The sequence below is a fragment of the Amblyomma maculatum genome, chromosome 9 (genome assembly GCF_055883805.1).
Source record: "Amblyomma maculatum isolate TAMU_Amacu chromosome 9, ASM5588380v1, whole genome shotgun sequence".
NCBI lineage: Eukaryota > Metazoa > Arthropoda > Arachnida > Ixodida > Ixodidae > Amblyomma > Amblyomma maculatum.
Genome location: NC_139352.1, coordinates 110,836,963 through 110,854,840, shown reverse-complemented (window position 1 = coordinate 110,854,840; position 17,878 = coordinate 110,836,963). Strand labels below are relative to the sequence as shown.

At 50.2% G+C, this 17,878-nt stretch overlaps 1 protein-coding gene across 1 annotated transcript; it reads left to right on the top strand.

The window, feature by feature from the left end:
• Nucleotides 1-1,041: 1,041 nt before the first annotated feature.
• LOC146180155 (uncharacterized) lies at nucleotides 1,042-6,715 on the top strand. The gene is made up of 3 exons (XM_084580336.1): nucleotides 1,042-1,158; nucleotides 4,005-4,377; nucleotides 6,702-6,715. The coding sequence occupies exons 1-3, from the start codon at nucleotides 1,042-1,044 to the stop codon at nucleotides 6,713-6,715; spliced, it is 504 nt and encodes a 167-aa protein (XP_084436462.1).
• The last annotated feature ends 11,163 nt before the right edge of the window (nucleotides 6,716-17,878 follow it).

Here is a 17,878-nt window from a genome sequence, read left to right as displayed (position 1 = left end):
AGTATTCTCCGTCATTCTCGTCCACCTCCTGGTCTTACCAGGAGGTGCACCAGACGTAGCTGGTCTCAGCGGCCGCTTGACCGCAGTATTCCATTGCTCCGCACTCACGTTTCGTATTTTGCGGATCACGTCTATGATTTGACAGGCCCATTTGAGGCGATGTAGTGTGTGTTTAGAAATCAGCCATTGCGGTTGAGGCAAGCGGACACGCGTCACTTTCGTTCAGCAAATTTTACTGATTCCACACAAGCAAAACTAAGACTAGAACGCGTTTCACAGGGCTTGCAAAAAACCTGAAAGCGGCATCCAATCACTGAGAGGTGGCAGCGGCATGCTAAAAGAACCGCTACACATGAACAAAAACTGTAAGGCGAACAACAACGCCCGAAGTAGACGGGCATCTTCTCCGGCTATGGGAGGGCGTTCCTGCGAAACGAACAAATGTGTTTCACCTGGGCTCCGTGCTTTTTTCTTTGAACTGCCGCCTTTGTTGAGCCGCAACTTAATGAAAGTGCATCGACCGGCAACATGAAGTTGAGTGGACCAACGAGAACCCAAATTCCGAGGTAAGAACCGACTTTTTCCGAATTTAACGGACTTTTGTTTGCCGAGAGGAGCGCCCGCCGCTGGGGCGAACGTCGACTCCGGCTTTGGCCGGAGGAGCGGGTGGCCCAGCCCGAGCCTCCGTGAAGATTCCGTAAAGATGGCAGCAAACATCGAACCATCGGTGATTACGCAAGTGAGCATTGACCTAAGATAATTACCGCTATGCGAGTAGAGGTGGACGGCATCGAAATTCTACCGGACCAGTGCAGAAGATCGCAAGGCTGGAAAACGGCCGGTGAGAGGGTCAGACACAGGCAAAACGGTTTGCGCAAGCTAGGCCTCAATCCCGTACTTCAAGTGAGCCAAGATGGCGCCAAGGCAATGGCTGATGTCAACAGCCGGAGCAACAACCTCGGCGGAGACGTCACTGGCAGAGATACACGTCACTCAAGGGCGAAACGTATAAACAAGGGCAAATTGTTGAAGGGCGGGCGCATGCCGGACAAAAAGATGATAGTTGAACTAAGTCGCGCAACTGTGGCAGCGGCACAGATCCCTGCCAATAAAGCAAGTGAGGACGTGTACCCCAACCTCCAGCAGAATATTGTTGTGGTGAGTAGTAGGAAGGATCGGCATGCGCGGCACGGAACACGAAGTACCTACCCTCCTACGACACGGTGAAGGGCGTCATTAGAGCCACCCCGCTCGAGGATAGAGCCCAGGATATTCAGGACAATGTTGTGCACAAGTATAACCCAACCGCCCTACAGGCAAACCGGATCGGTAAGACCCGATCAGTCGTTATTGCTTTCGATGGCATAAAGTACCCAAATATGTCAGATACGGACACCTGCCCAGGGAGTGCACGTTGCATAAAAAACAAATCGGCATGTGCTATGCGCGCGGAAAAGTGGGCCACACAATAGATGTTTGCCCGGACCCTTCGAACACGATTGCCGAGGGTGCGGGATCTCCAACCCCCTCGAAGATCACGATTGCGTCCCGAAGTGTGGCCTCTGCCGAAGCAAGCGCCTGACCACGGACAAGGCCTGAAAAACCCGCTTCGGGACACCATACGTCGTCTGCCGGCGGCGCCAGGAATAGCGCCGGGAGAAGGCGCCGGGAGAAGCAACCGAGACAAGAGAGGTCCTGCATGTGGACCCGGCCGTAGCGCCTCCAAGCAACGCGGCCGCTCACACATGCCGTGCCGCAACAGCAACAGCAGTGGCTGTCAACAACAGTCGTCAGAGTCAACCGGATACCAAGGGATTGCCGAGAAAACGGTGGGCCGGAGCTACAGGTCTCCCATCCCTCAAACCAGCGAAATCGAATCCCCAACCCTCACCCCCTCCCTACCCCTTAACTCACAAGCGATTCCGCGAAAGGACAGTAGCGAAGTAATACAGCTTAATCAGATCAAAGAGCGCCAAAAACGCTCAGATTAAGTCGAAGTACACCCAAATACAAGTACTTATGACTAAGATCAAAACGCCGGCGAGTAACAGTAGCTTGGAAAATTCAGGACCCCAATAACACGGCGGCAAACAATGCCGCAGGCTTGCGGAGGCTGCCTCGGAGGGATCCCACTTCGCCCCGCCAAGGGGGACGGCGGGAGACGCTGATGCCACACAACGTGCAGCAAATAGTCTAGAGGTGATGGCACCGAAGAGAGCCCCTGACCAGAGAGAAAGCGGCGACCGCAGAGACCGCGACCACGGCAACGAACAGATCCCACAAGAAGGAGAGCTGATGGCTTTTTGGCCGCAATTTCCCAAAATAACGAAAGGCTAGGCAAAATAGAGGACCGACTCAAAGCTGTTACGAGTCAGCCTCAGACGCCATCGGTGAAGCACAAACGGCAAGAGCTAAATGTAGCCTCAACATAGGCGGGGAACCGCTTTGTGTCCCTGATAAAGGAGGGGGCCGAAAAAAATAGAAAACCCGATCGCGAAATGGCGCAATCGACTTGAGACGTCCGGAAAGGATGATGCAGAAGCGAAGTAAGAAGCACGAGAAGATCAGGAGGGGGGGGGGGCACTAGCGTAATTTACCAATGGAGCTACCGTGGGATTTGCAACAAAGAAGCGGAACTAATGTTACGCATTGACGGGCAAGATAACAAGCCAGATGTAGTTGCTCTACAGGAGACAAACGGGAAGCCAAGACTTCCGGGGTACGTCACTTACGCAGATCCCACAGAAAACGGAACGGCGGTGCTCGTTCGCAGCAACGTGGCGGCAACTCAACTTGTTATGGCGCACGGCGGGGGCGAGCACACGCTGGTCGAAATTCATGCGAGCGCGGCCAATTTATTTGAAATGAGCGCGTCCTGCCGGCTGTCACAACTGCAGTACGAATTTGACTGCATCGTGAACCAGGCGAAAGATTATCGGAGACCAGGCCTCTCCTGACTCTCGGCGACTTTAACGCCCGTCACACAACGTGGGGCAATATGTTCCATTCCAAGCGAAAAAAAGCATTGGCCAAAGCAATGGAGGATCACGATATGGCCTTCCTGAACGAGCCGGTCGTAGCTACCAGAAGAGACAACAGTGCTGCGAAGGACACGACGACAGACCTGTCGTGGTTGTCGGCCACGCTAGACATCTCCTGGAGAAGCGAAGAAGTGGACCTGGGGTCTGACCACAGTAAAATCGGCATCACTAATAGAGGTTGCCGTATCCGGATGTGTTGGCGACAGCGCGGATCACGGATTGGGACAAGATGAGAAAGTTCATCACGGAACAAGAGGTGTCCGAGGAAGATTCAGGACAAGATGAAACCCAACAGACCTACACTGAATAGGCGAGGATCCAGAAGAAGGTCCTCCAAAAATTTACCCAAAGAATCGCAGACACCATACGTGGACGCCAGACTGACCTACAAGTGGGCGGCCCGACACTCGTTAACGCGGCGATGGAAACATCAGAGACACAACAGAAACATGGCCAAGCGCATAGCAGCCTTGAACAAACAGATTGCCCAGCATGCTGTCAAACCATATAGGGAGAATTGGCTGAATGCCTGCGACGGCCTGCAGGGCACGCTCTCGACGAGGAAGATGTGGGGTCCCTTGAGGCATCTGATCGACCCGTTGAGCAGCAAAACTGCGACAAATCGCAGCCATACTAAAGTACTGAACATGCACAAGGGAGACTGCCGCAGGCTTCCGCAAGACTTGAAGGCAAGTACCTAAAGACAGAGAAGGAGCAGTAGCCAGTGCTCGAGAAGAACAAAGTACCCGACAAAGACGAGTTGGACCGGCCGTTTTCCGTGACGGAACTGGACAGCGATAATTGAAAGTAACAAGAAAAGCGCACCCTGCAGGGATGCCATAGCATACAAACTACTCGGTAACATTAGCGGTAAAGCGGCCCGCGGCCTCCTAGGCTACATCCAGGAAGCCTTGGAGAGTTCGCGGTTTCAAAGGCTGGCAAGGCCCTCACGATTGACAACAGGCGGCCATCTCCCTCACGTCCGGCGCGGGGAAGGTGATGGAGCGCATGGTCCTGCGCCGGCTGCAGAAGCACCTCGAAGAAATGGATCAGATGCCCAAGACGATGTACGGCTTCAGGCAACATCTCAGCACCCAAGCCGTAATGATCCAACTTTACGAACTGATCGTCAAGCCGGCAACAAGGCACGCGCCGCGCGGGATACTCGCCCTCGACCTGAAGGCAGCTTTTGACAACGTGTCCAACACAAGCGTGTTGCAAAATCTGAATATGATCAAGTGTGGCCGAAAGACATTCGGCTACATCAAATGTTTTCTGTCAAGCCGAACAGCGACCATCAGGATACGGGAGGAAAAGTCGGACCCTATCGAGCTCGGTAATGGGGGCACATCACACGGATCGGTCTTGTCGCCCCTGCTCCTCAATCTGGCCCTCCTGCCCCTGCCAAATATACTCAAGCAAATCGAAGGTGTGGACCACGCATTCTACTCCGATTATAATACTTTGTGGACGGCTCGACTCGGGTTTAATGCCTGGCTGGGAGACGCCTTGCAGAAGGCAGCAACGACCATGCACGAAAACCCAAAGCCGTGCGGACTGAGCTGCGCTTCCCAGAAATCATAGCTGCTTATGATCCAACCGGGAAAAACCAACAGATGCCGCCGAACGTGATCGTCACCATCGACGGAACGACCATCAAGTTAAACAGCAGATTAGGATCCTCGGCCTACTCCTTCAGGCCGACGGGAAGGAACATGCCGCCGTCACAAAGATATAGACTACAAACGAACAGATACTCAGTATGATTACAAGGGTATCTAACAGAAACCGAGGCCTCAAATGGGACGATGCCTAGCGCCTAAAACGCGCGTTCGTCGTGTCGCGGGTTACCTCCTCCGCCCCCTATCTCCAGCTGACGAAGGAGAATAGGGACGCAAACAAAATGCTTCGTAATGCAACGAAGCAAGCACTGGACATGCCTATATACTCGTCCACGTAAAGACTGCTAGACATGGGCGCAAACCTCTCTAATCAAAGAATCCGGCTTAGTCACACGGAACACGGGCGAGCCGCCCTACGCAAGATAGGATGGCAGATTGAGCCGGTACCCATCAAGGGCGCCCTTCCGGAAGACTGGAAGACAACCATTCAGACGAAGGCCCCTCCCCAGAACATGACGCCGGGCAAGTAAGACGAGAGGCACACCGCACGGGCCAAAGCCGTAGCCCGGAAGCTGGAGGAGAATCCCAGGGCCCTCTACGCAGACGCCTCGCTCCGAAAACACAGTGACCGTGTAGCGGTAGTGGTTCCGTCAAAGCCAGGCTGATCGTCAGCGCGTCCATATAGACAACAGACCCCGCAGTTGCCGAGGAAGCAGCCGTGGCCCTCGCACTCGCAAAGCCGAGCGTGGACACCGTGGTCAAAAGACTCAAAGACAGCCTACAGAAGCTTCAGCAGGAGGGTAATCTCCTCCGCGGTCCGAGTAATTCTATCCTAGTGCCAACCTCCAGGAAGAGCCATAGAGTTCGTGTGGGTGACGTTCTAAGGGACTCTACCAAAACTTCATACTGTCGCATACTTTCGCAATCCGACCACCTTAAAAGAAGTTTGTAGGTTTGTAGGTCTGTGCTGATACGTCCGCCGGTTCATTCGCAACTTCGACAGTATCATCGCCCCTTTAATGTAGCTTCTCGCCGGCAGGCCAAACATCTCTTGATCAACACCCTGTGATGCTGCGTTCAATACATTACGTCGCCTACTCGTCTCTTCCTTTTACTCCACCATTTTGACCCTGCATGCTTGACCGAAATACACAAAGATGCTTCGATATTTTACCGGCGCTGCGAAGGGGCGAGGAACAAGAAGAGGCAAGACAAGCGCTCGGACTAACAACTGAAGGCTTAATGAAACATACAAGGAAATATATTCTCACATGACAACCAGAAGCGCATGCGCTATTTCTTCACACCAAAAAAACAAAACATACAGCTATGGATCCAAATATTACAGTTCACAGTCATTGATAATTACTGATGGTGTGCTAACGCACGTGTCACTATCTTTATGGATGTGATAGGCTTCACCGAGTTCTCAGTGACAGTGACTAATTTTTGTGTAGAGATCTGGAAAACATTTTTATCTGCCCATGTAGTTAGTCTATTTATGGATAACTGTACTTGCCGCTCACATGTTATGTTAGTGGACATGCATGCAATATGGAGATCGTCAACATAAAGTGTGTACATTATGAATGTGTGGATTTCTCTGGTGATTGAATTATTTTTCACAATAAACAGAGTAGTATTTAAAATACACCCTTGGGAATTCCGTTTTCTTGAGTAAAGCTCATGGACAGGGCTGATTACAGACGTACCTTAAATGAATGGTTTGGTAGAAAGTATTTCAGGCAGTTTAACATCCTGCCACGGATATCTATATCTGCTAAGTCACGCAGAATGCCGAACCTCCAGGCTGTTTCATAGGCCGTCTCTATGTCGAAGAAAACAGCTAGACAATGTTGCCTGTGGATAAATGCCTCTCGGACAACATTTTCAGGCCTAAAAAGATGGCCTGTCCTGGAGTATGCTTTTTTAAAAACGCCCTAATGGATGTCTCTAAGTTTGCGTGATTATAAAATAAAGGTCTATCTAATGTTTAAAACGCTTTAAAAGATTTATATGTGTGTCCTGGTGTTCTTAGGTGGCGCCTGGTAGAAATGGACACTGAAGTCGGCTCGGGTGCTATGTGCTGAACGTCTGCTGGTACATCATTGTACTGTCGTTTTAGTCAACGTTACTAGAACAAACTCAGTTTCACAGCTCCCCATACCACCCAGCGCAGGAGAGTGTCCTAAGGGCGGTCGCGAGAACTAGCGGCGCTGCAGTCAACTCTTGCTTAAGGCTCCTCCATTTTTTAAAGGTAGCGACAGGTCTTGATCCAGCCGCCCTCCCTCCGATAGGCCGGTTGGCTGCACGTGACCTCTTCGCCGCCAAGCTCCGCCCAAAGGGTCCCGCGGGTTGCTCGCTGCGCCGCTAAAATCCACGGCGATCTACGTTTGCCTGCGAGATATTGGCCGATTAGTTAAGCAAAAAGTACTTCGCATGCCTCTATTGCATTTTTAGGAGTGTATGTGCAGTACGTAGTGCTTAAGCGGACTCAAGAGTTACGTCCCTGAACTTAAATTTTGAAGCACACGCGTGACATGCGGCTGCGCCGAGCTGCCGTGCTTTCGTCTGCCGGAACCGTGCGGAAGACGCGAAAGTCATTTTCCATTCCTCGCGGTGACGATAATAGTAACATAAGGAATCTATGACCTCATGAGATCGGGCGTAAGATTTTTATGGCCACGGAAAATACCCGACTATGCGAAGCGATTTCTGTCTGCTTAAAAAGCCGTTCGCTTGCCCGGGATGGCCTTTGTTTGGGCATATGCTATTTCATGAGCAAAATATCAAGAATGCTATGACTATTTCACTGTTACTTGTACTGTGGATGTCTAGTGAAAAGTCACTGCCGTGTCGCGCCCCCTTACTTTACCCGAACAGATCAGGACTGCAATACAACGCTTGGAATCAATGGTGTCAAAATGTTCAGAATGAAAATGCAATGCTTGATAATGCTTGTTATGAAAATTTAGGCCGTGCATTGATCAGTTGATTGATATAAATGAAAAATGAAACATTGCAAAAATAGGAGGGTGCAAATGTGTCAAAATGATCGAAATAAAAAGTCAATATTTGCCTATGCTAAATATCGGCGTATAACAATTAAAAAAACAAACAAAGATTTGTACCATAAAAAGTGTAAAATCAACCGTGTGTGTGTGTGAAACGCTATTGAGCTATTGTTTTAACGGAGGAGTTTCGCGGCGTTGCATCGAAGTTCCGCTGAACGCGCACAGGGACTCGTCAAGTTCAAGTTTCAAGAAGCGGTATCCAAGCTTACTGGTCACATTATTACCCGGCAGGCTAAGGAAAACAATATAAAGCAAATTAAAAATATAAAAGTGAGAAAATGTTATCCGTTAGCTTTGTATCGCATCACACCCGATTTTGTTTACTTGTTGGAAAATATACATGCTTTGGTAATGTACAGCTGCAGATAAACTGACTTTTTCTGCAAAATAAATCTATTGGAATACTGTGTAAACGAAATAAACTCGAGCCAAAAAAATGTTTAAAACTGAGTATGCCCAAGCGGTTACAAACGCAATGACGCCCATATTACATTAGAGCTATGTGCGCAACGACGTTCCCAAAAGTTGCAGAAAACTCGCACTACTTATTTTTTAGTAAGGAAACGAGCCCAATAAGTTTACTAAAACATCGTTTCTACTTCAAGTTCGCCACTAACTCAAAGCACAATAATGAACAGTTTTCTAACCGCTGTACTGATGCGAATGGTTCAGCAGAATGGGCTGGCTCGTTTAACGGCCACGTTTTTTGTATTTTTGGGGGCGTTTATGCTGCACACGCATATTTAAGTTATTATTCCTGTCTTTCGAAGCTTCTTGACCAGGATAGGACACAAATCTGTTGAATTAACCGGTTTATGTGTGCACCGAGCGTGGCTTCATAATCACGCGGTATGCACGAAAGAGTGCGGCGCGTCGTCTGCTAGCACTGTCCCCTGGACCCCTCGAGAGGGCGCTCGAGTAGTTGTCGCTACCATTAAAAAATAGAGGAGCCTTACTCTTGCTCTCTGGATCCTTGCCAGGCACGTCGTCTGCTACACGCGGCGCGAAAGCATGGAGCGGCCAGCACAAACGCAGCTTTTGCGTGCTGTCGTTGCACTGTACAAGGCTGCAGTATAACTATAAATACATTACGACAGCTTTGGCTTCGAAGCGACGTATTACCTTGGAGAACGCGTTTATGTTATGCGAAATTGATTTGGTAATGCTGTGAAACAAGCGTGAGCGCCGTCGGCTTGCTCACAAGCACTGATCCTTGCGTTACTCCCTGGCCTGTGTTTTGTACTATGTTCTTTCAGAGAATAGATCCTGTCATGCAAACAAATTAGTCACCTTTTCAGTGCATAGGAGCACTCTAACCTAAGAAGGTAACGCAGTGGGTGTCACGTTCATATTGCGCTGCGCACATTGCCGCAATTACACGCAGAAATTTGCTAGTCTGGGGAGCCTGTTCATGCAGTGCATGAAGTCTGGCTACTCGCGTCAAACGATATAGGGAACACAGATTACGCATAAACGGCCTCCGCCGTTGCCTAATCAAAAGCGCTTTTCTTAATGTCTCACTTTCGAAGTATGGCGTGAAACATAGCTCCGCATTCGGCACTCTCGCACTTCTATATACAGCAATGTAAAAACAAAAATTATTCCTTTGTCGGCTGAAACGACGTCACATGCGAAGAGTTATTTAATGAGTTCCCTAAAAGAAGAATCAGTGAGAATGGGCGTGTGCACTGCGAAAGGAAATGACTGAGCAAGCGCATCAGTTTAATCAAAAACTTATATGGCGAGTAATCAAGTCACGCCCTTGATAGATTCCCCTCCTCCTTTACGCACACACACACACACCCACACAAAGAAAAAAAAACGACATAATTTTGTTGCTGTAGGGGAATTTAATATAATTTCAAACTATCACTGGACTGCACTTTTAAAACACGTACGATATATAAGGTATCTACTTCACCAGAAAGTTATTAATATATTAGCGCAACAAGAAAAAAATGCAAAAAAATGCAATATTGTAAACAACACTAATGTCAAGTGCTAAATAAATGCAGCAAACAAGCAGAAGTTGACTTCATCAACATAGACAAACATTGCAATGATACACGTAATTAAGAGAACAATATACTTATTTGGGAAATATTTGAGTTGGCAGCATAATCCTTTTGTGTGTGTGTGTGTCTAGTGAGAAATGAGCATTAGCGTTCCTGACTTCCCCTGACTATCTTTTTTTTAACATGTGATTTTGTATTGCTTCAACAGCAAAAAACATTTGCAGCGAATTAACTTCAATGCATGCATTAAGGAGGTCATATGCTTGGTTATTAGCACGTTTTGACCTCATTCAGAAGCTTGTACGCTTTGGTGCTTGCCCGCCTCACAAAAATGCAGTTACGAAGCCGTTCGGCATATCATACCTCAGTCCAGGCAGGATCTTGATGTACCAGCCATTGTAAGTCTGGAAGACCTAGCTTGCAGATGCCGATCTAGATCATCTTCAGAGGTTTTTAGATGCTGATATTTCAACAACGAGAAACAACTTGAAGTACCTTGAAGAAGCGATAAGCTACAGTCCCATCCCTCCTAACTCCCTAATTACCCCAACATCGGCCGAGTGTCATCCTTTCAATAAAATAAAGATTTCATTTTCTTGTCAGCTGCCGCAACTCGCTGCGTTTTCTACGCCGCATGATCAGTTATTTTAAGATACTTTAATTTTCGTGATCATCTTGCATGTGGAATTTCTCTGCAAATCTTATGATGTCTCTTTTCTTCTCATTAGCTCTGAGTTGGAAGCCCCGTGCGCAATTTCGCTTATTTGACATACTTCAGAAGAGCTGTAATCAACGCTCAAGTCACATAATATAAGAATTTTATGCGCAAAATATCATTGCCGTGACAATCAACCGCTCAATGACAAAAATATTCTCAACAAGCAAAATTACTCGCCCTCATGGCTCGTCTATTTCCTCCTCGAGAAAATACTCAAATTTCCTTCGAATTGGTGGTACTGCGACGAACTCAAAATGAGCCAAATCAAAATCCGTTTGTGCAGCTCAGCTACCCAATTTACACTATGTGCACTGATAAGCTCTTGGAATCTTGCATTTTCTCTACTGGCATTGCTGTCGAAACACATGTGGCAGCGCAAATATTAAGGAGCTTTTCCTTCGGTATACTATGCCATTTGTGTTCGAAATATGTGCCAGCAAGAAAATAAAGAGCCTTGCTACACGAACTATCACGATAGTACTTGAATATAGTTCCTTTTCTAAATGCAGATCAGAAATTGTTCACTTCGAAGTAAGTTATATCTTTTATGTGCAGAGCTTGTGCCCATATTTTAATCTCGAGGGAGTCTATCAGTGACACGAACAAATGACGGACTTCCAATTCGTTTCAATCGTCTCTGGCCTCAAATGGCAAATTTGTTTAGTTTACCTCGATGATGTCGTGTGTGTTCTCTGAAACCTTTGCCGAACGCCTTCAACGCCTGTGCACAGTGTTACACGCCCTTTGGCCAGTTGACTTAACACTGAAGCCAGATAAATGTCACTTTGGCTACAAAGAGTTGAAGTTTCTCTGTCATCTCCTGAACGCCGCTGGCGAGAGCCCAGACCCCGACAAAACTTTTGCTGTCGCCAAACGTCCCTTTCCTGCAAACAAGACAAGTTTGAAACGCTTCCTGGGTCTCTGCGCGTACTACCACCGTTTCATCGTCGATTTGTCCAAGGTCGCCCCCCCCCCGACTCCCTCACGCGCGATGATACGCAGTTCGTGTCGGGAGCCGAGAAATAAGAGGCTTTTTCGGAGCTGCGCAGACGACTGCAGACAAGCCCTATTCTTGCGCACTTGCATAAGACGCTGACACCGAAGCCCACACCGATTCTAGTAATATCGGCCTCGGCGCTGTACTGTACTCGTTCAACACCAAGCTTGCATCGAAAAGGTCATCGCGAATGCCAGCGGCACGCTCTTCCGCGCCCAGACAAACTATACCACTACGGAAAAAGAATGTCTTGCGGTTGTGTGGGCAACCATGCGATTTAGGCCTTACTTCTATGGCCGCCAGTTTAAAGTGGTAACCGACCATCATTATTTGTGCTGGCTGGCTAACTTACGCGACCCAACTGGGCGCCTAGCCCGATGGAGCCTTCGCCTCCAAGAATTTGAGTACACCATTGTTTATAAATCTGGCCAGAAGCACGAAGAGGATGACGCGCAGTCGCGCGCACCCATCGGTTTAGTCGATGAGAGCACTGACGACAAGAGTAGTTTGCTTGGACGAGTTAGTTATGCAAACATAATGACCCAACAGCGAGCTGACCCGGACCTTCGACCTGTCGTTAATCACCTGGATGGTCGCACTGCTGATATCCCTCGCCAATTTGGTCGCAACCTGTCTGCTTTCTGTCTCCGGAATGGCTTTCTATTCAAGAACCCCAGCACTGTTGACCGAGCGTACCTCCTCGTAGTACCCGCCGACCTCCGAGCCGATATCCGTTTTGCCTGCCACAATGAGCCCACCTCTGGCCACTTGGGCTTTGCACGCACACTCGCCCGAGTTCGTCAAACCTATTATTGGCCTAAACTTGCTGACGCCATTCATCGCTACGTCAGAGGCTGTCATGAGAGCCAACGTCGAAAGGCACCGCCTATCAAGCTAGCGAGTTTGGTCCAACCTTTTGCGCCTCCCCGGACGCCGTTTGATGAAATCGGCATCGACCTTCTGGGCTGATTTCCGCTGAAATCGGTCGGTAGCAAATGGATTATAGTCACGACCGACTATCTAAAACGGTATGCCGAAACCAAAGCGGTGAAGCATGGCACGTCATCTGAGATCGCCCAGTTTTTTATGCCGCAAATCGTGTTGCGCCATGGCGCACTGTCCCATGTCGTCACCGATCGAGGCACGGCGTTTACGGCACAACGTATGCACGACGTATTTGAGCTAAGTCACATGAGTCATCGCAAAACCGCTGCCTATCACCCACAGACGAATGGCCTCACGGAGAGACTCAATAAAACGATCGCCGACATGATTGCAATGTACATGGACTCCCAGCACAAGACCTGGTACGAGATTCTTCCGTACGTCACATATGCCTTGTTACATTTGGGGCTCGCGTGGCTCTTCCCACCACTGACGCCAGCTGTTACCTGCAGGTCGTGGCCCATCCGTAGTGTTGGCCTGGCGGCTCCATGGCTCGGCGGGCGCCAATAGCGGTCCCAGCAAAGACAAAGCGTCTTCTAACAAAAAAAACGTTTAATAGAACATCATGAAGGAACGGGCACAGAAACTTGCCTGGAGAGAAAACAGACACTCTCAAACAGCGGTGTCTGGCGTCATCTCTACAGCGTCTCAAGTAGTCTCTGTCGCAGCGGGATTTGCGGCTGCTTTTCATATGCTTGTCAGTTCAGAAGGAAAGGGAGAGACTTCGTGTCTGATCAAGATGAGATGACTCAATCATCGGTGGCGCGACAGAAGTATTCTCCACCAACTGCAGACGGGCGAGGGCGACGCTCTCTCTCTTGACTGCCGGGCTTGGCCAGCGTTTGCACACACACGCATGCACACACATTCGGCGCTTGGGACGAACACGCCGAGACATGCTCGCGGGAGGAAGGGTTGGGCGGCCGGCCGGACGGCGCTGAAATGGCCGATACGCTCGCTACTTCGCCTGATGCTGCGCTGCGGCCGCGTCTGTTGCCGCACATGGCTGGGGCGAATCGTAACAGACTGCCCCGTCGAGGGAGGGGGATCCTGGAGGGCAGGGGACTGAATTTGCTGTCAGGAGGGATTGGGATGTTGCTGCTAGCCGGGGTCGTCCAACTCTGCTTTTCTTGAGCCCAGTCAGCCAGAAGACTTCCTTGGCCCGGTCTGGTTCCCAAGGCACTCTGCAAATCGCGTTCGGGGGAGTTTTCCGACACACCCACAACGCCACAACCACACTGAAATCTCAGCCGGTCAGCCAGCAAACACGGCACAAACTTCACTAAGTTATGCCAGACGATTTCCCTCTTATGCCCCCATCTATATTAAAGGATAGCTCAGCAGCACTTAAAACGCATCCACAAATTTGAAACTTGCATTTTCAGAAAAAAAAAAACATCACTTTCAAACAAAGATATTGCAATACAATACGTGGGTCAGGAAGAAAAACGCCAACAAGTGAAAACAGGCTTCCCACGTTAGGGGCTCCGACTTAATCCATCGCCGTTACCGTTGAGATCACCCTTTTCCCTGAAGCTCCGGCTCTCCGTTTCTCGGAGCAACCTTACTCTCCTGATTCTATGCAAAGAAACATACGAGCACGAGTCACTGGCTTTACTAAACAACCTATCCCTCTCCTTACACTTTGCGCACCAGTCCCGCATTTTCTCGGAACGGGCGCATTTGTGCCTTTGAGATATTCGGTTTCTTTTTCGGGATAGCTTCAACTTGCTCCATGCTTTCTCGCGCCTGCCTTTCCGCTTTTTCTACGGCAGCACTGGAACACAGACTTTTTGCTTTCTTTTCGCAATCGTTTGAGTTTCCTCTCCTTACGATGGCAGCATTCTTTCTCGCGCCTGCCTTTCCGCGTTTTTCGTCGGCAGCACTTGACAATTAGCTTTCTACTTTCTTTCGGCGCGAGTTCTAGCGAGTTAGAGGTAGAGCTAGTAGGGCACCGGTTTCGCAAAGCTGTCAAAGCGCAGCGCCGCGTCGGCATCGCGGCCAGCAGCGCATGACTCACTTTCAGTCACGTCCGAACAATAACCGCTGACGTCAGTCTCCCTGCAAGGAATTTGATCTGGCGGCTCGCCACTCAGTGTGTCGCCTCGCTCAGCATTAACCGGCGCACGATCAAGCTCCTTCGACAGCTGGGGCGCTTCGGATTGCAGGAGGGGCATGTGTGCCAAGTCCTCGTTCTCACTGTGGTTGCTTTCGCGAATACCACCCGGAGTGGTTTCAGGGCACGAACGATGCTGACTCCGCTCTGGTCGCTCGCTGTCGCCTTCGTAAGTGTGACTCTCTACAGCCGACGCGCACTCATCGTGGGTCTGCCCTGGCTGATCACAACTTGTGGGCTGCGCTGTTTCCCTGATGGGCACTTAGTTTTTCGCGTGCCCTGTTCTACCACACACCTGATTTCTCAAAACAAAATTTTCTCATCTCCTAGCTCATTTCCATCGCCGTCGCGCTCCACACAATCTATAGTGTGGTAATCTTCACCGTTATAACCACTGACATGCGTCGCGTGCTGCCGCTCTCAAGGAAGAAGAAGTTGGTCGCTGCCTCGCTCATTCGCCACGCCTGACGCTGCGCTGCGAGTTCCTCCTGAGCGGCTGGATCCATCTGGGTTTACCGAATAAACACACCCCTACAATTGGTGCAGGTGCGGCTGGGTACGTTCCCGTCTACCCTGGAACTAAGAAGCCGCACATTACCCTCTGCTTTCAGTATGCCGGACGACACTGCCTCGACATCGTCGCACCTCACAACCACCGTGCTGTGTTCTGGTGCTATACGACAGCGTGATCCGTGCCTCTTCAGTGGCACAGCCGACCAGGACGTCGACGATTAGTTGTCGGTATATGAGCGCGTCAGTAGCTACAACAGATGGGACGACGCTATCAAGCTAAGTAATGTAATCTTTTATCTGATGGACGTGGCGAACCTCTGGTTTCGCAACCATGAGGCAGACCTGCCATCTTGGTCTGCATTTAAAAAGAATTTTGCGGACGTGTTCGGCCGCCCGGCAGTTCGCAAGCTCCGGGCAGAACAACTCTTACGTGAGCGCGCTCAGCGTGTCGAAGAGTCGTTCACTAGTTATATAGAAGACATCGTGGACCTATACAAGCGTGTCGATCCGCTAATGTCCGAAGCGGATAAGATCGAAAACATAATGAAAGGCATCTCTGACGACGCGTGCCAAATGCTCTGGGTGAAAAATCCTGCCACGGTCAGTGACGAGATCAAGCTTTGCCAGAGCTACGACGCGCTTCTACCCGGCGGTCCGGTGTTAGAGACGACGCCATCTCTACACTAGCGCTGGGCGGTTCTACCCCATCAGAGGACAGCCCTTTACTTCAGCAAATCAAAGCCTTCGTTCAAGAAGTGGTCGCCCGCCAGCTATTACTGGTCCCTCAGTTACAGGATACAGGCCGCCTTGCTCCTGACATGGCTCCGTCTTTTGCCCCTACCATACGGCGTGCCGTTCAAGATCACATCGCTGATGTCCTTCTGCCCAGCTCCATGCTCCCGCCCAACCCTGTCTGTGCTGCCGCCCAGCACCGTGCCGGCGCAAGTAACGGCACCACTGACTTACGCCCAAGTTGCAGCCAGGCCGCTAATGCCATCAGCATGTCTTTCCTACCAGGCCGCTCCTTCCAACCTTCCTTCGCCTTTGCCTGGGTCTGCATTCCATGTCCCTATTCCAAGTGTACGCCAACGCCCTACGAACCCTTGGCGTACCGCGGACAATCAGCCAATCTGCTACTCTTGCGGGCTGCCGGGCCATGTCGCACGCCTTTGCCGCCAACGCCTTGCACCTTCTCGACCTGACCTATGGAACTACTCCTACAATACAAACCAGCCCTCGCCGAGAAATCCGCCAGGTTCCGACTTTGTATCTCGTGACAATCAAACGTATACAACTCGCCGATCACCTTCCCTTCCCCTCGTCGCTGTTCCCCGTCCCCACTTCGACGTTCTACCTGCACCGTTGAGGAAAACTAACAGTCGCAGTTCCCGGGGAAAGAACTGCGCTTGGTTCGAACTCTTCAAGTCCTCGGTGTTCTCCCACTAACGTAATTCAAGTGTTTGTCGATGGCGTCGCAGTACTCGCTCTTGTCGACACGGGCGCTGCGGCATCCGTCATCAATGAAGCTCTTTGCCGTCGTCTTCGTAAGGTGACCACCGCGCTTTCCGACTTTTCGCTTCGCACCGCCTCATCACAGCGCATTCATCCCTCAGCGGCGTGCACGTCCCGTGTTCTCATCGAAGACGTCTTATACACCATCGAGATTATTGTACTGTCTCGCTGCTCACACGGCATCATCCTGGGCTACGATTTCCTTTCCACTCATCATGCCGTTATTGACTGCGCCCGCGCGGATGTTTCCTTTTTATCTCTTTGTGATACCGTCTTGTGTGACGTCCCTACCCGGCCTGCAAAACTCCTCGTCGCCAATGACACAGACATTCCTCCATTTTCTGCTGCCCTCGTTCCACTCTCCTGTGAAAGCGTTATTAGCTCGACTGTCTTCTTCACATCTTCCGACGCCGCTTCACGCCATCCCGGCCTCCTGCTTCCATTTGCTGTCCTCAAGTTCGAAGATGGCCTTACTGCAATGTACGTCTCAAATCCATTTTCGTGCCCGTCCGTCCTGCTACGCGGCGAGTGTCTCGGTCGTATTGAAGAACTTGATCCCGCGCTTGTAGATACTCTTCCTGCAACGCCTACTTCATTAGACGTTAATGTGCTCAGCTCTTGCGATATAGCGACCGCTTCGACACCACCCGATGTTCTTCAACAAGTTATTGACGCAGATCTTCCACCCGCACAACGCGATCAACTCGCTGCTCTTCTACAGAACTTCACTTCTGCCTTCGACCTTCCTCACACTGTTCTTGGTCGCACGTCTGTCGTTGCGCACACAATCGACACTGGTACAAACGCACCTTTTCGACAGCGTCCTTATCGCGTGTCGGCCTCTGAGCGCCAAGTCATTGCTGACAACGTGGACGACATGCTTCGCCGGGGCGTCATACAGCCATCTAACAGTCCATGAACTTCTCCAGTTGTTTTGGTCACCAAGAAAGATGGTTCCATCCGGTTTTGCGTCGATTACCGTAGGCCTAACAAAATCACGCGCAAAGATGTCTATCCTCTGCCGCGAATCAACGACGCCTTGGACTGTTTACAGGGAGCCGAGTATTTCTCCTCTTTGAATTTGCGCTCTGGCTACTGGCAGGTACCGATGGCTAATGATGACGCTCGACCGTGGCATACGCCAGCCGAACATTGACGAAGGCAGAATCTAATTATTCAGTCAAAGAAAGGGAATGTTTGGCCATTATTTGGGCCATCGGAAAATTTCGTCCCTATGTGTATGGTCGACCGTTTTACGTTGTGACCGATCACCACGCTTGGTGCTGGCTTGCCTCTCTGAAAGACCCATTCGGTCGCCTTGCTCG